General features: G+C 41.2%; 1 protein-coding gene across 1 annotated transcript in view; it reads left to right on the top strand.

Moving 5' to 3' along the window:
- The window catches only part of VPS13B (vacuolar protein sorting 13 homolog B), a 968736-nt gene that overhangs the window by 518183 nt on the left and 423433 nt on the right, over positions 1–27120 (top strand). The window contains exon 25 of the mRNA XM_066578394.1: positions 8332–8535. Within this exon, the coding sequence (XP_066434491.1) occupies positions 8332–8535 (204 nt within the window). The remainder of the gene's footprint in view (positions 1–8331; positions 8536–27120) is intronic.

The raw sequence follows: 27120 nt of genomic DNA, 5'->3' as shown, positions 1-27120 counted from the left end.
GAGGATGGTGGGACTGCAGCGCTGAATTGTCCAAGCAGAGGATGAGTAAGTACAGCTGCTTTCGTTTTTTAAGCACAGTGGGAGCTTTTATAGAGATTTCCACAGTTTTTTACTTCTATTTATCAAACAACATACATTAAAGAAATTTTCCAGCACTTTAAAATTGATGAGCTGTCTTCAGAATAGGCCATCGATATCTGATCAGTGGGGGTCTGTTGCTTGAGATCCCTGTAGATCATCTGATTTGGAGGGGCCACGATACTCATGTGAGCTGCTGTAGCCGCTTCTATCTTTACCTCTAAGCACAAACCTGTTGGTAGTCAGAACGCTGCAGTGTTTATAGCATCCATTTTGACTACTATGGGCTTGTCCTATTCTCTTCAATGGAGCAAGTCTGTAGTACTCAGAATGGTTGCAATAAATTATATGGAATTTTGACTGCAAACAGGTTCATGCTCAGATGCAAATATTGAAGAGACTTTAACGGTCAAATTACTGTCCGCAGCCCCTTCAATCAGCTGATTGGCAGGTACCCTGAGTGACAGACACCTGCTGATCAGATATTGATGGTCAATACTGAAGATAGGCTATCAGTTTAAAAATGCTGGATAACTCCTTTAAAGACGTCCATAGAAAGTTAATAGAAAAGAGCAATTTAAATTAAAACTATCGCTCTTTGTGTAAAATTTAACAACGGACGATCATTTTATAGCTGACCAATGATAGACAGTGACCATCTGGAAAAGTCAGATGTGCTTCAAATTTTCTTCCAATAGTTGGACAAAGGGTCTTTTTTTTCATGGACTATCTTCTTTTGAAAGAAATTCTAAGAAAGATCATTTGTCCATCGCTCAGTCTCATTGAACACATATGACCAGTTTGAACAACAGTCAATATGGACTAAAATGAGAATGGTTGCATCTACGAAACAAGTGTTCAGTAGGCTATTTTTTGCTCACCGGTTATTGAGCCGTCACCCTACTTCTATCTAATGTGTTTGGCCAGCTTTAGATCTTCACATATGACCTAAAAATCCATGTCCATTGTAAACATTTACTGATCTGATGAGTTTTTTTAATATTTCTGTTGAAGATTTCATTTTCATAGCAATTATCATAATTGTAAAATGACCCGGTTTGCTGCCTCTTAGATTGACCTGCCTTCCAAACTTTCTCAGTGGAGCTTGATTAGCTACTCCAAGAAAAAATTAAATTGTCACCAGGACGTGTGAAAAGAACTTGAACAGCTAAGAACCAGCAAGACCTCACACTAACTTGGGAATTATTGCTCCCCAATTTGTGGGGATGTATAAATGCTAAGACTGTTCTCCAAAGGAGCTACTGCTGTAAGAAAACCATGCAAGATTTTATTACTGCAGCATTACATTACCACCTTACAATACTTCATAAAATATTTATTTTCGTATCACTCAGCTTTTGTAAAGTTGCATGTATATTGAATATCGGTTTTGAAAAGTTTCTGTTGTCTTTGAGTGTCTCCATATTAGTGAGTTGCATGTGTAGGTACTAGTGTAGCATGTCTCCACCGGAAGTATGGGTTTCCCAAGCTCACCTACAGGTAACACCCAGGTGGCACCCAACAACCTCCTGATTGGCGGATACATAGCACACTAGTACCGGCTTAATACCCCATTACATAAATTCCATGTGTGATAAAAACACACACGTAACACGAATGAATACAAGGAGTATGTATAATTGTGAAGAAACTAACAGATGCAGGTCGTTCACTATACACCAGCACACTACACTTACCAGTGCTTTCTTCAAAAGCTTCTTACTGTTGTGTTTACAGTTGCCAAAAGCAACAGCTTCCTTCATGCACTGGTGTGACGTGTTATGTTGTTGCCAGCACATAGGGCACACCGGACCGCAGCTTGGTTTTACTGGCCTTATATGACATGTGTGCCATGAAATTACATTAGTGGAATGTCTGGCGCCGCCATGTGAGGTGACTGCAATAACTGCAGACGTCACTCGGCGGGAGTCTGCACTCCCCTCACATCTCCCACCCTCTATGCGGCCTCTTTTTGTGTGGGACCCGCTGAAGGTGGGCTGATGGACTGAGGTGGTCAGAGTGTCCCAGTGCATCCTCATCCAGACCGGTGCTGGAGTGTCAGTCCTTGGTACTAGTGCTGTATGTCTCCGCCAATCGGGAGCTTGATGAGTGTGACCTAAGCTTTACCTGGTGAGCCCGGCCAACCCATACTTCCGGTGGAGACATACTACACTAGTACCAAAGGATGACACTCCAGGTGAGGATGCATTGGGACACTCTGACAACCTCAGTGTGTCTCGCATGTGTGTGCTGGCCATTCACGTGCCATTGACTGGTCCCAGAGTGCCAATATCAGGTCTCCTGGACATGGCAGACTTGAGTGCAAGAAGCTGTATTGCTGCACATGGAAGCTTTATGCTGCCATATGGTGCTCTATTATGTGCCTTATTACAAAATGATTCTCTCTGACAAACATTGCTTCTAGCTGAGAAAAGCTCCATTATATTTCTTCAAATTGAGCATTGTAATGTTTTCCCCATTTGCTTTTATATGCAAAAAAAAAAACTGCATAAGGAATGGTGTTTTTGTTGTGTAAAAGAAAAATCACCATAGCACCAAAACCTCTCTGATCACATGTTTATTTTCACTAAACTGCTGTATTTTTGGATGTGATAGTTGATGCAGCTCTCTGAACTGATTGTCCCTGTGTGAACTCGGCCTTAAATGATCAGGCAAAATAACTTTCCAAAGTACCATTAGTCACATAATAGAACTCATGTTTAAAACTAGAAACAAAATCCCAACCGAAAAAAAAAAAACTAGACAGAGGCTGTTTTTACCGGTTGTGGGCTCATCAGTGCTTGGGTAATTTTCATTTTTATATACCGAACTTACTGTAGGTCAAGTGTTCCTACAAATAGATGGATTGAATTGCTCAAAGCTACACTTAGGCAAATAAGGGCAAAGCACAGAAGTTCAAGGAGCATTTATGTAAATTTTGCTGAACTGTATAGTGTTGAAAGCTTTCATCATATAGAGAAGTCAAGTCCTGTTTAACATTGAATGCAGATTGACCCTGGTGTTTCCTGCATCTGTTTTGCCCATATAAGAAGTCAGCATCAAAGCTGTATGTGTCCCCAGGCTGAGACGCCTTATAAATATATAAATATATGTAGGGGGGAAACGTTCCCATTGAATCAGTAGGGAATATATGGCATGCAGCTGTGGTCGGCATCCAGACCTTGCCCTTATTCTTCGTGCGTGCCATGTTTCATACACTGCATGGTAAATGTGGTGTTCTATACATCCCGGGATTAATGCTTGTTTAGGAATACTTGTGTAAATATCTCCCAACTAATGTCTTATGTAAAACATTCTCTGAATATCGCAATAACAATTCCTAGTGGGCTATGAAACTGGGACAGATACGTGCCTTCTTGCCATTAACTGAGAACACAACTACTTTCACTGAGAAAAGGGGATCAAAACCATTCAAAAATCTCTGAAAAGCCTACCACGCATTGGAGGGGTGGCTGACTAGTATTGTACAGGCACACAGATAAGGCTTGTATAGGGTACCAGTGCCACAAGTACGTGCAGTGCACCATGCAGGCTTACAGACTAGACCGGCTGCCTCACAGTATCCCAGTACACCACTCATAGCACTAACACCCTGGGCTCCCCACAGCATCTCAGGGCCAAGCCGCTTCTGCAAATAAATAGAAGGTATTGGTTGATATTTTGTTGATTATAGTGTTAGTTTTAGGGACTCACAAGACATTCAGACCCTCGAAGTGAGTTATGAGCTTGTTTATTTTGGTCAGAATATCAACCAATACCTCATATTTGTTTGCAGAGGAAGTTTGGCGCTGAGATTCTGTGGGGGAGCCCAGAGTCAGTGTTTTGTGTGGTATGCATTGATATTGTGGGGCAGCCCACCTTGTCTAATAGGCTGTTAGTCTGCATTGTGCACTACATGGTACCCTATACAAGTGTTATCTGTGTGCATGTAAAATATTTTCCAACCACCTTCCCCAATGTGTGCTAGGTATGTGAGTGGTTCTTCATCAGTATATTGCACTTGTGCTACCTGCTCCTTATGGAATTTTTGCCTTCTACGTGCTGTTGGGAACCAATGTTTTTACCTACCCTAATATCAGTAAGTATGGATGCTTTTCAGAGGACACACCCCAACCTCATTGCCTGTTCTCATGTATTCTCCCTATTTCCACAAGTGACCAGCGAATGATTAACAATTGCCAAAAAGTGCAAAGATCCATTTAGATGAGCAGAACACCAATACAAGCGCCGATTGGTGATATAATAAGTCAACGCTCGTTCTAAAGGACAAGGATTGCCTGATTCAATGGCTGCATGAACAGTTGTTGACTACTGGAGTCGGGGAAAAAATGTTTTTCCTCCGTAGGAGCTAAGTGGCTCGCTGAGTTTTTTTGTTTTTTTTTCCTCTGGACCAACAAGGGGGAGGTTAAAACAAGCTGAACTAGATAGACATTGTCTTCATTCAGCCTAACATACTATGTTACGCTTAATCGTTTGTGTGGTTATTCATTTCCATGTTTTTCAGTAGCAAATCCCCTTGTTTGCATGGGGAGATGTGCTGCCAACAAATGAGGATTTTTATGCAAATGCTTTTTCTGTCTATGATGGTAGACATACTTAGGCTACTTGTACAAGGGTGTAAAAGGATTGCACCTGAGATTCTCAGGCACAACTCGCATTGGACAGCACTCTGGCATTCTGCCCATGTGCTGTCCAATGTGCTAAATACATTTCGGGCAAGAATAGGATATGCTTCAATTTTTTTTTACTCTGGCTTTTTGAATAAAAGAAAGCCCATTTGCTCCTTCTGTCTTATTTTCGGTCCGAAAATCGGATGAAAACAGAGCACATGCGCATGTACCCTTATACAGGTTAGTGCTTGGGAACGAACCTTCAGATAAACGTTCATTAAAGAGACTCTGTCAGCTACTTTTGTCACTGTAAGCCACGCTCATGGGTTTAAAGTAGCTGACCCACTGAGCTTCCCCACAGTTTTTCCCCATTTTCAGCACTCAAACCGGCTGCTGCATTGAGGCACATGCTGAGTAGTTCTCCCATTCTATGCATAGAATGATAGGGCTGCTTAGCGTGTGCCTCAATGCATTGCAGTGGCGGGCTTGAGGGTTGACAACAGGGGAACGGCAGGAAAGGTAAGTAGAACACTTACATCCCTGGACTCAGCGGGTAAGCTACTTTTGAGCCCATGAGCTTAGCTTATAGGGCTGAAAGTACTTGACGGATTTTCTACAAGCTAATCATTGTCTCATAAAAAAAGAATCTTAAAGGAGTGTTCAGTATTTTTTCTTCCGCTCTCGGGACCTGATTGCTGACAAGTAGCAGGGCAGCAATTAGCGGGGATGCACGCAGGAAGGAGCTACAGAAATGTAGTTTCAAACATAGACAGGGATGAGAGGCCATCTTTGAAAATAATTATGTGGGGAAACCTCAGAAACTGAGGACAAGATAAGAAGGTACCGTAGTGTATTTGCGATGTGTGCCCATAACCAACTTGCAGAAACAGCACAGATACCTTTCATATCTTTTAAACATTCTCTTTACAACTGGAAAACCCCTGTAAGTTCTTAAAAGTTTTGTTTTTTGGGGGGTGGGGGGGAGGAATATGTTTTTAAATTGTTTTATTACAAAAAAAAGGTACTACGTGTGTTTTTGACCTTCTTTTGATCTATCATGTTACTTGCAGTATTTTGGCTAAATTCTTGCTTCCTTGCTCTAGAATTGCTGGTTAAAAGTCCTTTCTCATGTGCCATTTAGATGCAGTTTTTGAAGCCAAGACATGGAGGGGATTAAAAAAGAAAAAAGTAGAATCTTCCATATATATTTCTCCTCTCTTTACAATCCACTCATTCCATTGGCTTCAAAACTGCATCAAAACGGCATGTGTGAAAATACCCTGAGGCCAGATTTACACATCATTGATTTTTACTGTGATCCAAGTGGAAATGGCTGCTCGTAATGACACCTGCTAAAACATTTTCCAATCTGATCATCTTTAATGATGTAACCTGCAGACAGTGAGCGTTTAAGAATACCACATTATTGAAGATAGCAGGGCTTTATTTCACTATGATGGGAGCATATTTTCTATGAAATTGTTTCCATCTTTATAGAATATTTCTCCACATCCATGTGCATTTTAGATAATCTTTCCAATAATGTAGTCATTATAACATTCTCTAGAACAGTTGTCTCCATGGACTTAAGACCTTTTTCACATCATGTTTCAGAGTTCTGTGCTCCCGTGCTTCTTGTTAAATCCAAATGAGGAGCAGCTCACGGCACCAGCGTGAAATGGAAACATTCCCAAAGGAATTACACTTTGTCAGGAAAAAAAAATCAAGCACCTAGAAGGAGTTGTTTCTTTGCTGAAAAACTCAGCATGCAGTTACATCTAAGGCTGATTTCACCTTTTGAATGGAGTCATACACATGAGTGTTGTCTTCCCTCACAGCAATAGGTACCTATTGGTGACAGATGCCACGAAATAGCATTCACTGAATGTTTATGTCAAGAAATACTCCCAACAGAGACCTCAGACGCACACTGCAGTCCTGTCACGTCTGCTATGACTCATTATTGTAGGTTGTAGGATGACAAGAGGTGACAAGTTCTGGGTCCAAAGAATCAGTTAAATCAGAGGCAGGTGTTCTGGTTCTTTCCATCCTAACTAAAAGTATTACGGTATAACTGTAGTAAGGAATGGTGAAATATGCAAGCTAGTTGACCAAAACCACCCGACCTAAATTGCTTTCTGAAGTGGAGCACCTGCTTCCAAAAAAAGGGCTACCCCATTGCAGGGGAGGGACTGATAACCAGTCCGAGGTGCACTGGCGACACCTCACACTAAACATTAAAGGGGTTGTCTCGCGGTGAAAGCGGAAAAAAAATGTTTTCACTTACCCCCGCATTCTGCCCTGTTAAAAAGAAAGCATAGCTTAGTTTTTAAAAAGCACATTGCACTTACCTCCATCAGCGTTCTGCAGCTTCTTCTATTCTTCTTTTAAAGATGGCGCCGCTGGTCTTCTCCCACGGTGCACCGCGGGTCTTCTCCCATGGTGCACCATGGATTTTCTTCTCCTACCTTGCGTTCCATTGCCGATTCCAGCCTCCTGATTGGCTGGAATCGGCACACGTGACGGGGCGGAGCTACGATGACGACGCGGTGAGCAGCTCTCCGGCACGAGCGGCCCCATTAACCAGGCAGAAGACCGGACTGCGCAAGCGCGTCTAAAAACGCCAGAAGACATCAGAATTAGACGGATCCATGGCGACGAGGACGCTAGCAACGGAGCAGGTAAGTGAATAACTTCTGTATGGCTCATATTTAATGCACGATGTATATTACAAAGTGCATTAATATGGCCATACAGAAGTGCTTAACCCCACTTGCTGCCGCGAGACAACCCATTTAAGCTATATAGACTGAGGAATCATAAGTAAAAAGCAACTGTAACAGGAATACCGAATACGGGATCTCTGGACTCTCGAACACAACACAGGATACCTTGGCACAGCAAGGTAGACGTATAACCGGCAATCCTTGTACCAAGTGGCTGGTTTAAATATCTTTTGTATGGAGACTGATAGGCTGACTAGGCTGAAAGACAATACAGTCAGCCTATCAGCGCTGGCACCAGAGAGTGATGTTACTCCCTTGGTGTCCATCTGTGAATGATTACACATGCATCACATGGTTCAAGGTTGCCGAACAGACATTACGCTGGACCGATCTGCGTAACCCGGAAGTCAAGGCACTTTTGATGCCATGACAAGACCACAGTATAAAAGGAGCCTTACTTTGTATCCGGTTGTCATGACCGTTCATGAAATTGCGGAACTAAAATATTTAGTAGGTATTTTGTTATGGTTTGCTTGGTGCTGGTTTAACAGAAGCTGTTAGATTTGATTAATCTTTATTGCTAGGAGTCCATAGTGAGAAGCTAAATGCAGATGAGAGAAGTGCCACTGCGAGGAACGGAACTGCTTATAATGATATAGGCACTTATAATGCTTTAGGCACCGGTTTCTCAGGAGATACACTAAGAGGCCTCTGGTACTGGCAGATCAAGTAGTATCCCGAACAGAGAAACCTATCTGTGGCATTATGGAATCAGAATTGCCTAATTAGGCATGTCAAAGGGAAATGATTAATTAACATAAATAATAATAATAATTTTTTAGTGTTACTATCATATGTAGTCTTCCTTAGCTTATTTTAATTTCCCTCATTTCTAGGTGCAATTGTTGTACCAGCTGACTGACACCATGAGCCGAGTGTGGGACAAGATTCAGAAGAGGGGAGTTTTGTATCAGTCATCAATGTACTTTGACTCATCAGCTGGTTTGACTCCAAACTCGCCAATCAGGAGCAGCGTTGGCACAGCGCCTCCAGATACCAGCACATGCAGTCCATCTGCTGATATTGGGACAACTACTGAGGTAAGCGTTTGTGAGGAATGAGTACGCTATAGGCACATATAGCATTCCCGCCATCATCATTCGACCATCTATTTAAAGATTTATGTTCTAAAGCACAAACTTCAATATATATGTTCTTCGTTTCCTCCTAGTTGACCACTTATAGCCTTATGACATGAAAAAAGGAATCTTGTAAGATATATATCAGTATAGGAATCAAAATAAGTCTTAGTACATAGAATAGTTGTAGTGATATACTATAAATGCATTACTTAAAGAGCATGTGACATGTTCTCATGTCAGTGGGACTGGCTGCATAGCTTTACAGCCACGGCTCTATCAACTCCCAATAACTGACAGTGAGCCATGGGATCGGCCACTTAACACGTTTGCAGCTCCAGGAACAGAATATGAGAACAGCTGGTATGGGGAATTGGGTGGGAGGGTTGACAGTAAACCAGAGGTAAGACATTAAAGCGCTCCAGCCCGCTGCACTACTAAGAGGATGATAGGCCCCGTTTAAGCTTGTAACATACACTCATTGTCAAAAATAATCAAGCACCTAGAAGGAGTTGTCGTTTTACTGCAAAACTCGGCATGCAATTACATCTTAGGCAGATATGCAAATGATTGGAGCAGTGGCTTGAATGTTTTAATGATCTTGCCGCCTGAGGCCCTAAAAATGGTTCCACCCTTGGCCTATAAAAATGCTCTCAGAGGCTACTTGTGTGTAATGGCCCTTTTTTTCTGCTTGTGAAGAACTTATTGACCTCTAGATGCCTCTACGGTGCAATCAAAGAGATTTCACCCAATTGACCGAGTTTGAGAGGGGGTTCATTATTGGAATACAAGAAGCTGGATGGCCATATTGACCAATTGCCCACCACCTGAGATGTTCTGACCAGACTATTAGAAGGTGTTGAGACATAGTGGATGTGTGAGGGCATGCAGACAAGGCGACCGTGGTCAGGACACCCCCAACAGACCACCAGCAGAGAGGATCATCTGACAAGCATGAGCAGCTCCATCTGTTTCATTGTCCACCATCTAGAGAGAGGTGGCATCATTGTTGCAGGTCCCTGTATCTGTTGAAACCACTTCCAGATACATAGCCGAAAGACATTTGATCTCACAGCACCCATTTTGTGTACTGCATTGGACATCCACCATCACCTTCCCCTTACAGTGATGTTTTGAACAATGAAACTGGACTGCTACGAAGTGTAACCAGGTTGGCTTCAGCGACAAATCCAGGTTTAGTTTGGGCATTGACGACAGCCGTGTTTGTGTCTGCAGACCGACCTAGGGATGAGCACCTCAATCCAGCCTTTGCTGTGGAGCGGCACACTGCCCCCACTGCTAGTGTGTTGGTCTGGGGGGCCATCGCATATAACTGTTGGCTACCCTTAATAGTGGTTTGATGGACAAGTGTTCTTCTCATGGCGGCTTCCAAGAGGCATTTTCCAGCAGGATAATGTTCAACTGCACTCAGCAACAGTGTCACAGGAATGTCTCCACAACAATGCCACACTTCTGTGACCTGTCCGGTTGCCAGATTTATCGACAATAGTACATGTATGGAACCATCTGGGACCTGAACTTCGACAGCCTACGAGTTTGTACAATCTATAGGAGCTCAGTTACAGCAAATGTAGACCGATATGTTGCAGGATACCATACGACACCTGTATGACTTCATGTCCGCCCATGTTACATCTTGCATCCAAGCTGGATTTGGCCAAACAGGCTACTAGAGCCTCTCTTCAAGTGTTCAGTTTTCCGTAATAAATTATCCTTTTGCTCTGATTGTAATTACTTACTTATATCAATGTTACAATCACACCTATAAAGTTTTATTTGATTCCAACAATTCCTGCTAGTGGATAGTTTTGTTTTTTTTTGTCAATAAGTGCATTTTGGAGTCATGCATTGCTAGTTAGGGGTTTGTAAAATTTGAACATGCCAACTAAACTTTGGTTTCTTGTGCCTGTGTGTATATATACGTATGACAAGTTGATATTTTTAAAGGGATAATCCAGGACTTTTATATTGTTTACCCATACTTAGGCTAGGTCAGTAATATCAGATTGATGGGGGGATCTGACACCTTGTACCAATCATCTGTGTGCAGAAGCCATGGTGCAGCAGTACTGCCGTAGTATTCCTTCATACACTGTGCAGTGGCCCAGAATGGTACTGCAAGCTCATTTCTTTTCACTGGAATAGGACCGAGATAATAATAATAATAATATTGCAGTGTTCATGGCTGCTACTCAATCTACAGTGTTTTGTTGGTTTTGGTGCACTGCAGCTTGTGCAAACAGCTAACTGGGGGGCAACGTGTGTCAGACCCCAACAATCTGATATTGATATTATGGATATGTCACCAATATAAGAGTCTCAGAATACCTCTTTAGTGAATTTTCTCATTTTACAGGAGCTCTGCAGTTGCACCCAATAGTTTGTCTTATAGAATCCTTCTTTTAAACTTTTGGCCTAGAAATCTTTAATTTTCCTAGTGCCTGGGTTTCCTTACATCATTCAGTCTTAACCCTTTCGAATCCAATTTGTATCTTAGTTTTCCTAGGGGATTTACTCTTTTTCTGCTGTTATACAACGGGGTTATCTGCTGGCTAATGCCGATACTGCATGAGGTGACACGTTGGATAGGCTCCGACAGCAGAGAGGCTGGAAATATACAGTAAAAGAACCCCGACGGACGTATTCCACCATCGGAGCTGTACAGCCTTCAATCATAATGTCTTCAGAGGTCAGACAGTGGATTGGAAAGGGTTAATCAAACTGTAAGCTCTATTATGGGCAAAGGTATAGATAAATTATTACATTATTTTAAGAAGATGCTTGGTATGCTGACATTATATTAATAACTAGCTGATATACCCGGCTTCGCCCGAGTTAATTTGGTACTGGTGTTTATCTGGTGTTCACACGGAAAATCTTATGAAGTCGTGGTTACTTTAGAGATACTGAAGAAAAACATATGTTCACCATTTTGCATAGTTCTCTGCGTTACCCAGGAAACACCACGTGGAGGAAACCATGCGACGTTTCCTTTATATAAAATGACATCAGGAAGTGAGAGAATTAGATTACGTACATAAAATTTGGACACTAATTCTTTTGCGCTTAGAATTGAATAATCGAGTTGGGACCCATTAACTTTTCATATTTATGACACAATCAATGCTTGTGTCAAATTTCATGTTTTTATGACATTGGGAAGTGAGCGATTTCGATTATCTGCGTAAAATTTGGACGCTAATTCTTTTGCGCATAGAATTGAATAATGGTGTTGGGACCCATTAGCTTTTCCTGTTTATGACATAATCAATGCTCGTGCCAAATTTCCCGTTTCTATGACACCGGAAAGTGAAAAAATTACATTCCGCACGTAAAATTTTGATGCCAATTCTTTTGCGCTAGAATTGAATAATCGAGTTGGGACCCATTAGCGTTTCCTATTTATGACATAATCAATGCTTTTGCCAAATTTCACGTTTCTATGACACCGGAAAGTGAAAAAATTACATTCCGCATGTAAAATTTGGACGCTAATTCTTTTGCGCATAAAATTTAATAATGGAGTTGGGACCCATTAGCTTTTCCTATTTATGACATAATCAATGCTCGTGCCAAATTTCCTGTTTGTATGACACCGGAAAGTGAAAAAATTACCTTCCGCACGTAAAATTTCTACGCCAATTCTTTTGCGCTAGAATTGAATAATCGAGTTGGAACCCATTAGCTTTTCCTATTTATGACATAATCAATGCCTGTGCCAAATTTCATGTTTTTATGACACCGGAAAGTGAAAAAATTACATTCCGCACGTAAAATGTTGATGCCAATTCTTTTGCGCTAGAATTGAATAATCGAGTTGGGACCCATTAGCTTTTCTGATGTATGACATAATCAATGCTCCTGCCAAATTTCCCGTTTCTATGACACCGGAAAGTGAAAAAATTACATTCCGTACGTAAAATTTCGACGCCAATTATTTTGCGCTAGAATTGAATAATTGAGTTGGGACCCATTAGCTTTTCCTATTTATGACATAATCAATGCTCGTGCCAAATTTCACGTTTCTATGACACCGGAAAGTGAAAAAGTTACATTCCGCACGTAAAATTTGAACGCTAATTCTTTTGCGCATAGAATTGAATAATGGAGTTGGGACCCATTAGCTTTTCCTATTTATGACATAATCAATGTTCGTGCCAAATTTCCTGTTTCTATGACACCGGAAAGGTAAGAAATTACATTCCGTACGTAAAATTTGGACGCTAATTCTTTTGCGCATAGAATTGAATAATGGAGTTGGGACCCATTAGCTTTTCCTATTTATGACATAATCAATGCCTGTGCCAAATTTCATGTTTTTATGACACCGGAAAGTGAAAAAATTACATTCCGCACGTAAAATGTTGATGCCAATTCTTTTGCGCTAGAATTGAATAATCGAGTTGGGACCCATTAGCTTTTCTGATGTATGACATAATCAATGCTCCTGCCAAATTTCCCGTTTCTATGACACCGGAAAGTGAAAAAATTACATTCCGTACGTAAAATTTCGACGCCAATTATTTTGCGCTAGAATTGAATAATTGAGTTGGGACCCATTAGCTTTTCCTATTTATGACATAATCAATGCTCGTGCCAAATTTCACGTTTCTATGACACCGGAAAGTGAAAAAGTTACATTCCGCACGTAAAATTTGAACGCTAATTCTTTTGCGCATAGAATTGAATAATGGAGTTGGGACCCATTAGCTTTTCCTATTTATGACATAATCAATGTTCGTGCCAAATTTCCTGTTTCTATGACACCGGAAAGGTAAGAAATTACATTCCGTACGTAAAATTTGGACGCTAATTCTTTTGCGCATAGAATTGAATAATGGAGTTGGGACCCATTAGCTTTTCCTATTTATGACATAATCAATGCTCGTGCCAAATTTCACATTTCTATGACACCGGAAAGTGAAAAAATTACATTCCGTACGTAAAATTTCGACGCCAATTCTTTTGCGCTAGAATTGAATAATCGAGTTGGGACCCATTAGCTTTTCCTATGTATGACATAATCAATGCTTGTGCCAAATTTCCCGTTTCTATGACACCGGAAAGTGAAAAAATTACATTCCGTACGTAAAATTTTGACGCCAATTCTTTTGCGCTAGAATTGAATAATCGAGTTGGGACCCATTAGCTTTTCCTATTTATGACATAATCAATGCTCCTGCCAAATTTCCTGTTTCTATGACACCGGAAAGGGAAGAAATTACATTCCGTACGTAAAATTTGGACGCTAATTCTTTTGCGCATAGAATTGAATAATCAAGTTGGGACCCATTAGCTTTTCCTATTTATGTCATAATCAATGCCCGTGCCAAATTTCCCGTTTCTATGACATTGGGAAGTGACAGATTTAGATTATGTACGTAAAATTTCGACGCCAATTCTTTTGTGCTAGAATTGAATAATCGAGTTGGGACCCAATTACTTTTCCTATTTTGGAGATAATCTATGCTCGCGCCAAATTTCATGTTTCTACGATATCGGGAAGTTGGAGAACTTTTGGCGAGTCAGTCAGTGAGTCAGTGAGTCAGTGAGTCAGTCAGTCAGTCAGTGAGTCAGTCAGTCAGTGAGTCAGTGAGTCAGTGAGTCAGTGAGTCAGTCAGTCAGTCAGTCAGTGAGTCAGTCAGTCAGTGAGGGCTTTCAGCTTTATATATATAGATGTATAATGATTATGATATCGCAAGCAGAAACTGTAATCTATAAAGATAAATATTCATGCTCAGGAAAATTATTCTGTCGAATTAGGAATAATAGTTACAATGAAAAGGTGTCGGCTAATTCAAATACACAAAATGCTCAGGGGAAACCAACGTGGAGGTTCCTTTGCATGGAGACCCACTGGCCTACTTTTGTAGACACAGGTGGAAGTTTCCAGAACCCTCTACTGGCTTTTCTTTTACTCACAGCACATCTAATTAAAATATTTTGCGGTAAACAACATTCCAATGAAGTTTGTTGTGAAAATGAGCTCAGCAATACAATCTTATGAAAGCTGCCTAAAAGAAAATCTGTGTTGCCCATAGCACCCAATCACAGCATAGCTTTCATTTTACCTCAGTAGTATACAAAATGAAAGCTGTGCTGTGATTGGTTGCTTTCGGCAACAAATACAAAATTTATTTTAGCTAGCTTTCATAAGAGTGTGCTACCAGATTACTTTTCGTGACCCATCCCGTAGATGCTCTGCTAATGAGCGAGGTCGGAGCGTGTAGTGCATAATGCATATATATGAGGGTAGACTTGTCTTGATAACAAACTGCCCTACGTCAGGTTTAGATTATATATGTTCAATAAAAGGGTCAAACATTAATGGTTTCTGTTACAGTGTATGTACACACCCGCAGCAGTTACTGTATAGTGATGCTGCGTGTTGCGCTTCATAAATACACGTTTGTACGTGTAGTTTTTCTCAGACGGTTTCCCTGAATTGCAATCATCCTTTAGGTCACTCTTACACATGGATGCTGCGAAGTGCCACAATTTTACTTTCACTTTCAGCCGACAGCGTGTTTTAGCTCACCCCATCATTGTGATGGGTGATGAGGTGTGGTAAGCGCCGACAAATAGAGCAGCCGCTTTCGGAAATCGCGACACTGGCAAGCGCCATCCAGTGCCACGATCGAGCATATGTCTGTGAGGCCCCTTTTAAATCAATGGGAGTGTTATATCGTGATAAGCGGTAAAAAGCACCTGTGTGAGAGCAGCCTACAGGCAGAAGATGCTTACAAAACTGTGACACAATATATATGTTTTTGCCAATTTCAGCCATGTTTTTGTGGCGCAGTTATAGTGCATATGGAAATACTTTTATTTCTTCCATCCGGAACCACACTTTTGAACTACTGAGTATATAGACTTTCCATAACTATTCTGTGTAGGTGGGTAGCGTTTACTAGACATGACTTCTGATGATGGGTTTGCCTCTATGGCTGATGTAACTATGTCAAAAAGACCTAATTCCGCTTGAGAGATTACCTCAAATTCAATGGAAGCAGAAAAGTGCAGTCATGTGTTTTCTCCTGGGACAGAAAACTTCCCCATTTATGATTCACCACCATCTTATGTCCGATGCCAGAAAGATTGTCTCATTATCTGGACCTCAATTCCCACATTAGCTGCACCTTTTCCAGAGTCTGCGCCAGCCAAACTCTGCAGCGAAATGCAGTCAGGTAAAGTTGTTTCCAGCTGTGTGAAGGATACATGACAAGTCCTGATGTCATCTTCATTTTAGTATGAGAAATTTTCCTAAAGATTCCGTTCATTGGTTAGTCAGTCGAAAAAAATGTCATCATTCCTAATCTGCTGAAAAGCAAATATGATAGACCTATGTTATTATTGGAACAATTAATGTATCATTTCTGTAAGGCATTAGGATAAACCATCAATATCTGATCAGTGTGGGGTGACTTCTGGCTTCCCCTCCGATTAGTTGAATAAAAGGACCAAGAAAGCAGTGCTTGCTTAGGTTTTACAGACACTTCATTCAGCAGAATGGGCTTTAGACCTGGATGTCAAGTCCCCCACAAATTAAATATTGATTGTTTTTTTTCTAAGTATAGGCCATCAATTTTACAGTGCCGGAAACGTGGAAAAAAAATTGGTGAATGGGACTTAGCCCACAGTACCACTGCACAATGTACGGAACTGCCTGCTTCTGGCAACCATTGGAACTATGGTCAGCGATCATCGGGGGTCCCACAAGGCAGACCCCTGCAATTAGCATTTGATGACCTAGCCAGAGGATATTGTCATCAGTCTTTAAATTAGACAACCCCTTTAAGCAGTTCTGATGCATTTTTCCACCAAGTTACTTTGATTTCATTAGAATCTTCAGGTATTGCACTGCTGCTTAACAGTCAAGTGGGCTGAAATTGTCTCTAACTTTTCAAACAGCTCGTGCTAATGTGATAATTATCATTATAATTAGCAAAACTGTTATTTACTATATTTACCTAAAATGAGATTTTTGTAGTGAAAAATCACTTTAAAGTCCTGGTCACTAGGGGTCTGCCTTCCTCTTAGCTTGCTGTCAAGCGTGTTACTGGAGCTGGCAGGACGAAAAGGAAGTGCAGGAGCAGGATAAGTCATAGTGCTCAAGTCTATGAGAGCAGAGGGGAAGGAAAATGCAGAGTAGAGAAGGATAAACACAGAAAGATATTGCCTGCAGCCAAAAGTAAACAGGACCTGGGATTCCCAGCCAGTCACCCATAATGGTACTTGCCAGGCCTTAAGCTGGCTGGCGGCCGTGATCTGACGAGAGCAGGCACATTCAGCTTAGAATGCCCGTTGACAGCCAAAAGTAAGTGATTAGTGTGTTTTGAGCTACTGAAATCACATCCATACAGTTAAGAGCTGCTGTACATAGTTCTCCATGATGATATGGCTCTATGTGTGGGTCGGGAAGCGTATAGTTTCTCCTTGTGAAGAGCACCTAGTAGGTATGAGAAGATATAGCCAGATAGCGCCTCAGGATCGTCATTCAGTGGAAAACGACACAATTCTAATCCTCCAAAAAAATAAAAGGGGGAGAGCTGCGGAAATAATTGGGGTCTCTCATACGAGAGTAATCCCAAAGGAATAGAATAAAAGGTAGCTATTAGCAAATAACAAAATTTTTCTGCGCTCAGTGAATGGTGCGTTTCCACAAATGGTGGTTGTCAAGAACGTATAGGAGTTACACTTACTGGGGAGGAGCGGGGTATGATGACCATGAGCCCCCTCCTTGAAGTGATGTCTCCTTTATCTCCAGATAGACGTTCAAGGAGGGGGCTCATGGTCATCATACCCCCCTCCTCCCCAGTAAGTGTAACTCCTATATGTTCTTGACAACCACCATTTGTGGAAACGCACCATTCACTGAGCGCAGAAAAATTTTGTTATTTGCTAATAGTAGGTATGAGGAGACTTATAAGGCCATGAATGCTCCTCTGGGAAATTTAGTATGGAAATGGGAAAATGTACAATTCATCTCCAGCCTTCTAATGGGTGGTGCTGCAGAGGCATTGTCTCTGTGTGTTACAGACATTTAGAGGGTAGAATATGAAGTTCTCTGTACACTCTGTAGCACAGCATCCAGGCTCCACCCATCAGTTATGAGAGAATCAAGAATCAAATGTACACTATGCAGAGCGGGAAATGAAGAAAATGCAGGATACAAGTCATAAAATGGTTAGAAATAGTGGTATTCCTCATATACACACGTGGCAGTTTATTCTGAAATAGTGGTATTCCTCATATACACACGTGGCAGTTTATTCTGAAATAGTGGTATTCCTCATATACACACGTGGCAGTTTATTCTGAAAAGTTAGGTACTCTTTAAAAACTTACCTTTGAATATAGAAGAAAAGCTATTATAGTGCAATAAATTACAATGTAATCATTTTATATGTATGAAAAAGAAACAAACTCAGAGCTAGCTTTTTTAATGCATTCTTTGCATATTAATTACGGACTCATGCCCATGAGCGACGCGGGATGCACCCGCAGATTTATGCCACAGGAGTACCGCGATTAAAAACAAAAAAGTGCCCGAGAATGATCGCTGATTTCCCTGGTCTCCATTAATGCTATATAAATGGAGACCTCCCGCGGCGTAAATCTGCGGAAAATAGAACATGACACTATTTTTTTTCTTGCTCGCAGAAATCCGCGGTGAATTCCACATGTGAGCATTGGCAGGCAGAAAGCTATTGGGTTCAATAGAACCTAATAGCTGCAGAATTCACACACGTTTTTCCGCAGCTGAAAATGCGTAGCGATTCCGTCTGTGGGCATTCACCCTACCGAAGGACAGTATATAGGACTCATTCTCAGCCATTCTAAGCAAGAAAGATCTACCTTTTTTTTAAAGGTAACTTAAATGAGAAGTTTACTTATAGCAGTGTTGCATCCATGGCCACCTCAAAAGTGACAGGTCATGTCTAATTGGTGCCCTCCTTGTGTGCGCAGATCAGTGCAGCCATTCTTAGACTTTCATACATTCACCAGGAGTTTGAAAAGGGCATTCTATTATACAAGTGGACCATATCCAGTCAGGTGCAACGTATTAGCCCAGGTATGCTAGTCATGAGTTTTCAATATGAAGTCCACTCACTCGTGTATACCTTTTCGCTCATTTTTGGCCACTTCTGGAAAGCAGAAAAGCTGGAGAGATGTTTACTGCTCAGGGCTGCTTAATTTGGCTACAGCCTTGTAGTAACCTGGCAGAAGATCGAACATAGGGTGGGGCAAAATGTTTGGGAAATTGCTTTTGGCAATTGAAAAATGAGCTGGTGCAATTTAATACAACACCATGAGACTAGAAAGCAAATGTAAAAACAATCGTTTTTCTAAGAGAAGCGAACATATTTCTACCAGATTGTCAATAAGAATCCCACATGTTTGTTCTCAGGCAGTGGAAAATTGATGTTACATACTAGATTAGGAAATTGTTTTTTCTTTCAGTGTATCTATATAATACTTTTTTCTGTGTTCTTTCTCCGATTACAATAAAAATGACTGAGGACTATTTTTGTACACTGTGGAATTTCTAATTTTTTCTATCCTTGTAAAACATAGAAATCTGACTGAATACGGCATATTGAGATTTTTTTTAGCAATATTGTGTCTGCATTTGATTTAAGAGTGCAGTTTAAAGTGAACTAACTAACTGTAACAGGTTCTGTACTATTCCCAGTACAGAACCGCAACGCATCCAGAGCGACACATCTTGGAGGTTGATTATGTGTAGTATAGACTATAAATGGAGCATCATGTGAATTATAGGGGTTGTCAACTTCTGAACTATTGATGATTTATTTTACAGATAAGTCTTCTACTTTTCACCAGGCCACTGTATTATTGTAGGGAGATTCTGTATTATTTTAGAGAGACTCTGTTCACATTGCTGGGACTAGGGTTAGTATTGCGATGCAATACTAACTTGGGCCCCTACAGAGTGTACAAAACTGTTTGCTTCCGACTCTGTACAGTGACACATTGGCCCAGTGAATAACTAAATGCTGGGGGTCCAGCATGGAGGATCCCTGATAAACAGCTATTGATGACCTATCCAGATAAAGTTATAAATAGTTGTGAGGTGGATGTTACAGAGTAGGACACACCGATACTCATACATCCTATTTATCCAAGAAGTATGATATTATTAATTAGCACCTGTCCTGGCCGCATATTTCTGTTTTCAGCCGCACTTAAGCAGCGCTGCTGATTAGAGCCACCTGATTGGCTCTTCGGCACCACGTGACTACACAGCGTGCACGCGGATTGCCTTCAGCAGCCGTGTGCACTACACACTACAGTTAAGCAGACGTGCACTACACACTACACTTAAGCAGCACGGGGTTAGGTTTAGGGTTAGGGTTAACTAACCCTAACCCCAACCCTAAACACTAATCCTAACCCTATACCTAACCCTAAACACTAACCCTAACCCTATGCCTAACCATAACCCTAAACCCGTGCTGCTTAAGTGTAGTGTGTAGTGCACATCTGCTTAACTGTAGTGTGTAGTGCACACGGCTGCTGAAGGCAATCCGCGTGCACGCTGTGTAGTCACGTGGTGCCGAAGAGCCAATCAGGTGGCTCTAATCAGCAGCGCTGCTTAAGTGCGGCTGAAAACAGAAATATGCGTCCTGGCCAGGCTTGTTAATATTCATTAGCTTCCTGCTCACACCTGAATGGGGGCTTTGACCCCCACCCCATCCTCCCTTTTGCTTCAACCATTATGCGCCTATTAGCAAGTGCATGCCTTTCCAGTCTAAAGGTGGGTTTACACAGGACGAATGTCAGGCAAATGATGCCCGACACTCATCCCTGTGTGTCCTTGCTCCCGTGCTGTTGCATGGGAGCTAGTAGTGCTGGCCAGCAAGGGGCGGGGCAGCTGCAGGAGATTTCTCTCCTTGCTCTCCCCCTCCCCTCTCAATTTACATAACACTGTGGCCGTTCAGTACTGAACTACCGCTATTTACACTGAACGGTGAGCAATCAGCTCATCGTCCGTTGTTTATACAGCATCATTTATACCAATCGGCAGATGTGGGCATTACCTACAATTCCACCTGGACAATCCAGGGTTTCCACCCGTAGTTCCGGTGGAGACAAGATACACCAGTACCGAGCAAACCATCGCTCATGAGTTTTTGGTTGCTTCATTTCAGCTCACTGAAACTAAATGATTAATGGGCAACTTCTTACTCGGTGTAAATAGGCAATTCACATTTGAACGACTGCCTGTTGACAATGAATAGAGGCAGATGGCCAGAAGAGAGATCCGGCGTACTCTGCATTCATTCACTTAATTAGCGCTTCTGTATTAAACAAGTGCAATTATAAGGCTACGACTAGTGCACGCACAGTGCATGATGGCAGCGCATTTAGACAAAACAAATTTTGAACGATAATAATTGTGTCTAAATGGGCCTTTAGTCTGACCATGAATGTATGATAACTGCCAGAAGGAACAAAGATGATGATGATTATCCATTCAATCGCATCTGACCTTCGGTCACTCTATGGATCAATGTTCTCCATGCATTCCTGTCTTTCACGGCTTCTTTCAGTTCGGCCATTGACATGTTTGTGGTGGCCCTCATTGTATCTTGTTTTTTGTCATCCTGTTCTTCTCTGTCCACTGACCTTGCCAAGCATCAATACTGTTTCAAATTAATTAGCGCACATCACGTGGCAAAAAGAGAGCCGTTGTTTGATAATTTTGCCCCCTCGTGATATTTTCGGTTTGACGCGATCTAACACTACCTTGTTCGTTGTCATGGCAGTCCAAGGTATCCGTAGCATTCTCTTCCAGCACCAGAGTTCGAATGCATCAATTCTCCTTCTGTCTTTTTTTCTGAGCGTCCACTTCCGCAATCATACGTCATTATGGGAAAGACGATTGCATTGACCAGTCTGGTTTTTGTTGCAATGCTAATGTCCGGTTGACCAAAAGCTGTCTTTCCTGATTTTCCTAGTAACATATCTGCTTAATGGGGTTATCTAGTTATTGGACAACCCATTTTCAATAAGGTTTCCCTGTGTGAAAATGCTAAAGATGTACTTACCCCTCCACGGCTACTGGGGATCCAGCGCTGCAGCTCACTGCGGTCCTGGTTCTTCCTGTGACAGTTGATATTACAGGAAATCAGATGACCGCTTCAGCCAGTGGGCATCATCACCCGTTCTCTTGGCATCATCGCTCACATTTTGTCCCAACAGCCTCTCATTACTGGCTACAGCGATCACATGATTTCTTTGACAGCATCTGTCACAACAAACGCTGGGACCACAGCACTGGATCCTATAGGAAACGGAGGGGTAAGTATCTATCTGTTTATGATTTTCACGTGGGGCGTTTTATTGAAAGGAGTTGTCCAATAACCGGACAACCCCTTTAAGATAGTTTTACGCAGAGTAACTAAAGTTCAGATAGTGGCTCAGAAAAGACATTGAAGCATTTAAACGACAGTTGTTCGTTTTGGTTTTTTTTGCTCAAAGTGATAATTCTTCATTAGTTATTTGCCAAGCTACCATTTGCAGGGGAATCTCCATACAAATTCATTCAGAAGTCATTCAGATATAAATTACTGCGACTGTACACTAGACAACTTGTGATCAACCAGGGACTATTTATAAGGGAATAGAAACAAAATAGCTAGTAACTAGTGAGCGACTTATCACTTGTCACCCTGTTGGTGGCCATGTATACACTGAACAATTATTATTTAAATTCACTCTTCCAAGTGATCATTCGGCTGATAGTGCTATGTGAAGGTACCTTTACACTCAGTTCAATGATTATGTTGTATCTATGGAGAGAGGGATTCAGTAGCTTTCAGTTAATGCACTTCTGGTGTGGCTTATCTTGGGAGAAACAAAAGATTGGATGGGTGAAGAAGATCCTACCAGACCAGTCTTTGCTGCCCCTAGCATAAGACTGAGTGACAAACAAAGTATCATGTCTCTATAGACATGAGAATGTTGGAGGGTGCCATCAAAATCAATAAAAAGTTGTCTTCTAAGGCCTTATCTATTACTTTTTTATGCAACTATATTCAGTGCGTTCTTTTGTTATATGCCAGGTTGACATGCACAACTTTTTTTTTTCTTGTCAATGTATGGGAAACTATAGTCTGCTGCATTTTCCTTAGCTGATTCATAAAGTTAAATTATTTATATATACCAGCACCATAACTTCGTTTATGATGCTGTGGGGACATGACAAGTTTCCTATAAGTTGCCCACAGTTAAAAGTAAATAAAAAAATATTTTTATTTACTTTTAACTGTGGGCAATTTATAGGAAACCTGTCATGTGCCCACAGCATCATAAACAAAGTTATGGTGTTGGCAAGGGACATGACAGGGAGCCGAGTGGTGTATTTTTTTATATTCCCCTGCCCCTGTGATCTAGTTGTGTCCCCCTCTGAAGTCAGCATGCAACACGACTATTCGACTCTTTTCAGAGTTCTGTGTCCACACCCTTTCATAGGCGTTTATGGGGGAGCCTTCACAAGGACTCTGAAAAGAGTCCGATTTTCATGTCATGCACAGACTTCAGAAGGGCACACCACTGGATTGTGAGAGCAGGTGAGTATAAAAAAAAACTATCATCCCTTTCCCTGTTAAGTCCCCTAACCGTTTATGGTGCCGTGGGAACGTGACAGGTTCCCTTTAAGGGCTCATTCATATGGCTTTATGTGTATTTTAATCACGTAATTACGCAACATATTTAATGACTGAAATACACATATACCCTGTGTGTTGCAGTTTTTCTATGTGCATATTTACGCACGTAAAAAAAACAAAACACAAGGCTGCGCCCATTGATTTCAGTAGGCAGTTGACTTAGTGAGGAAGCTTTTTTTTTTTTTTTTTTTTTCATTTTTCCATGGTAATTTTTTTCTCCCTTCCTTTAAAAAAATCGTAACTGCTTTATTTATCCATCAACATCGCTGTATGAGGGCTTGTTTTTTGCGGGACGAGTTGTATTTTTCAACAGTGCTATTTAATGTACCACATAATGTACTGAAAAAATTTAAAAATTCTAAGCAGAGGGAAATGGAAAAAAATGAAATTCTGCCATCTTTCGGTGCGTCTTGTTTCTACGGTGTGCGCTCTGCAACAAAAATGACATAACTTTATTCTATGAGTCAGTACAATTACTACGATATAAAGGTTCCAAATTTATATAGGGTTTTTTTTTGCTGTACTACTTGTATTTTTTTTTTCAAAGATATTTTATTTTTTAAAAGTCATTTTCTGCTTTCATCTTCTGCGTACAATAGCTTTTTTATTTTTCCGTCGACATAGTTGTGCGAGGGCTAATTTTTTGCGTGACGTCCTGTAGTTTGCATTGGTACCATTTTGGAATACATACGACTGGAGACAGGGTTGCCAAAAAAGCGCATCGCGTAGAGCCGTACGGGACGCCCAAACATCGTTTGGGGGCATTAAATGCTGCTGTCAGAGTTGACAGCAGCATTTAAAGAGTTAACAGGTCTGAGAGCTGCGTGGCTTATCAGAGCTGTTGCCGGCAGGTGTCGGCTGTAAGAAACAGCCGGTGTCTGCGTTGTATGGAGAGAGATCATCTCACGATCTCCCTCCATACACTTCCTGCAGCTGCAGGACGTAAATACACTATAGGCCAGTCACTAAGGGGTTAATATGGGCTAATTTGGTATGTAATGCACACCAAAATATAATCTGCTGCCTTTTTTTCTGCAACAGAAATGTGTGGTGTAAATGCAGACATGTAAACAAATCCTTAGAAATCAAATGAGTTTTATTCACAGCGAATTACGCGCATCAAGAAATATGTGGGTAGTACACCCCTATGAATGGACCTAAGCCACTATATGCCTAAGCAGTGGTTTACGTTGTAGACTTCTGGTATATATCAGGAAATACTTCTGACCTATACCTCCAACAGAAGGCAAAAACAAAGTGTCAAATGAGCCCAAGTTCTCAGTAGAAAAGTGCTTAAACTGGGAACAGAGATCGGGTCAAAGCAGTTGCCTTCCCTTTAATTATGGGAGAAAGCTGTTTCGAAGGCAGATGGCACTATGGCTGATCAACCCAGCTCTGTTCTACATATGTTTCTTGTATTGAATGATTGGGGAAAGAGTTGTTCCAATCATTCCCTGTCTGCCCGCTATTTAGGACATTGTTTGATACATCTCCCTTTATTAACATGATGCAATCAAGAAATTACCCTTCTGACTTTTGAAAATGTCGAACAGATACTACATAAATCATTACTATATTCTCTACTGGAAAGCTGGATTGAATTAGTTATGTTAAAATGCCAAGACAATACGCTCCCATCTTCCTTTGTCTCCCAGTTCTTTGAAGACTGAAACACAACATTAAGTGTATGTTTATATGTAGGAGTTTCCACAGCAGAAAATTTCACAGCAAATTCTGCCTCCAAAACAAAGTCAAACTCCACTCCATCGGTGCGGGGTCTGCCTCGGAAATCAGCTGCTTTCAGAAAACATGGTGCTTCTAGCACTGCTGAAGTCTTTGCGCTGGTGGCCTGTAGTAAGCACAACAAAGGTGAGGAGAGCGCCATCTTTTCTGAAATCAGCAGCAGATAAGCAGCTGATTTTGAGTCAAAATCTGTACCAATGGTGTGGATTTTTACTTTGTTTTGGATGCGGAATTTGCTGCAGAAATTTGCACATAGCATTTCCGCCATGTGTCAACATACCCCAAAACTTAATAGGTAAGGAATCGGTGAGTAGTGTGCCTGGCCATCTCTGCTAGTACCAGTAATGATGCAGAAATAGAAAAAAATCTACCTAATCCCTCTCTTTTTATATTAATGTGGTTATTCTTTTTTCTAGCATTATTCAAAAATGGAATTTAATGGATAAACATAGTTCTAAACAAATGAAAGTGCCGTATACTTTACTTTAATACATGCACTGTTGAATCCTCCGACATTAGGCAGATAATAAATAAATAGATAAGCACCTCATAAAAAATCCAGAACAGCAAGGTGGTGAATGAACAGATGTGTATACTTACCTGGTGCTTGGTGCACTTCTCTGGATAGAGAATCCACCAGCACCTAGATCCACGATCTTCTTGAACATATATCTCTGGCTCCCAATCCAGCTCCCTGGAGAGTCGCCCTGGGGAATGCAAACCTGATTATTCAGATAATGGGATGTGCCGCAGCTGGGACTCACATATATCAGTGCTAATATGTGTGTAAACCTGACCACGTGTGCATTTCTTCTGCAATGCCACCAGAGGTGAAAATACACAATCAATGGGCATCCATGCAGTAAAGGGGTGTGCCAAGTACTCCATAACTAGAGACATTCTTTGTAGCACCTTTTTACTGTGACTAATAGGTGACACTCTTGCTCTGTAATGAGGCTGAGTAGGGTCCACCGATCTCCTCCAGCAGGTCATAGCAACTGCCTCAACAGCAACTTGGAAAGCAGAACATAGCAATGCAATAGGGTTCCTTCTCTTCATCATCACAAGACCGTATCTACCAAATGGTTTGCCCCACCTTCCTCTAAACACTTAAATGGTATAGGATTTGCCTTCCTACTTAAAAGAGTGGGTCAAGAATGAACTTTGTAATATGGGGAGATATCTATACAGTAGCACATCACCGACAACTTTATGAAGCCATGTGAAAGAACATTAAAGTGGATTCCTGGAGCATAACATTAGTATGTTAGTGTAGGTCTGTTTAGTTTACAATGTCATTTGCAATACAAATTTTTAACAGCATGTTGACGTACATAAATGTCAAGTCTATTTGTAAGTTTGAAAGAAAACAGCAATTTGACAGACTAATTGGAAGATCAAAGTAGTTGTGATGCAGGTCCCGAGCAGGAGAATGTCAGCCGATCATTAAGTCAGACTTTGGTGAATTTAGTAGTAAAATTCCTTTTTTCTTTCATTGCCCGCCTTCATAAGGGCTGCAAATCCTCGCATTGCCTTCAGCCTATAGCTATCATATTGATGATTTTACAGTGTCTAGAAATCAACATCTATAGTAAATCCCGGTCTGTCCTGGGTCCTCTGACATTGCTGTGTACTTGAGTTTCCAGCATCGCACCCTAACCGGCCAACATCCTATTGCATTGTTTAACACCATTTAAGGCCCTTTTACACGGAATGATTATCATTCAAAAAATTATTCAAACAAGTCAAAATGAATGATAATCATTCAGTGTAAATGCCCCAACAATTAAGTGACGAATGATAAATCGCATTTTGTGCATTGTTCATATTATACAGTCATAAAAATCATTGTTGGCTCATTCACTAGTCGTTCAGTTTAAATACCGATCATTCAGTTGCTCTCATTCACTTATACAATGAATGTGAACGACTGAACAATTTCTCATTTGAACAAGCCAGCAATATATCTGTCTGTATAACCGGGCTGCACAAGCGAACTCTTAAGGGTTATTGCACACGGGCGGTTTTGAATTGCTGAATTCGGAGCTGGTGTCCGCCTCCGGATTCCGCAGCATATACCACC

Source organism: Eleutherodactylus coqui, chromosome 9 (genome assembly GCF_035609145.1).
Source record: "Eleutherodactylus coqui strain aEleCoq1 chromosome 9, aEleCoq1.hap1, whole genome shotgun sequence".
Taxonomy (NCBI): Eukaryota; Metazoa; Chordata; class Amphibia; order Anura; family Eleutherodactylidae; genus Eleutherodactylus; species Eleutherodactylus coqui.
Note: the sequence above shows the minus strand (reverse complement) of the source record. Positions and strands in the feature narration are given on the sequence as shown.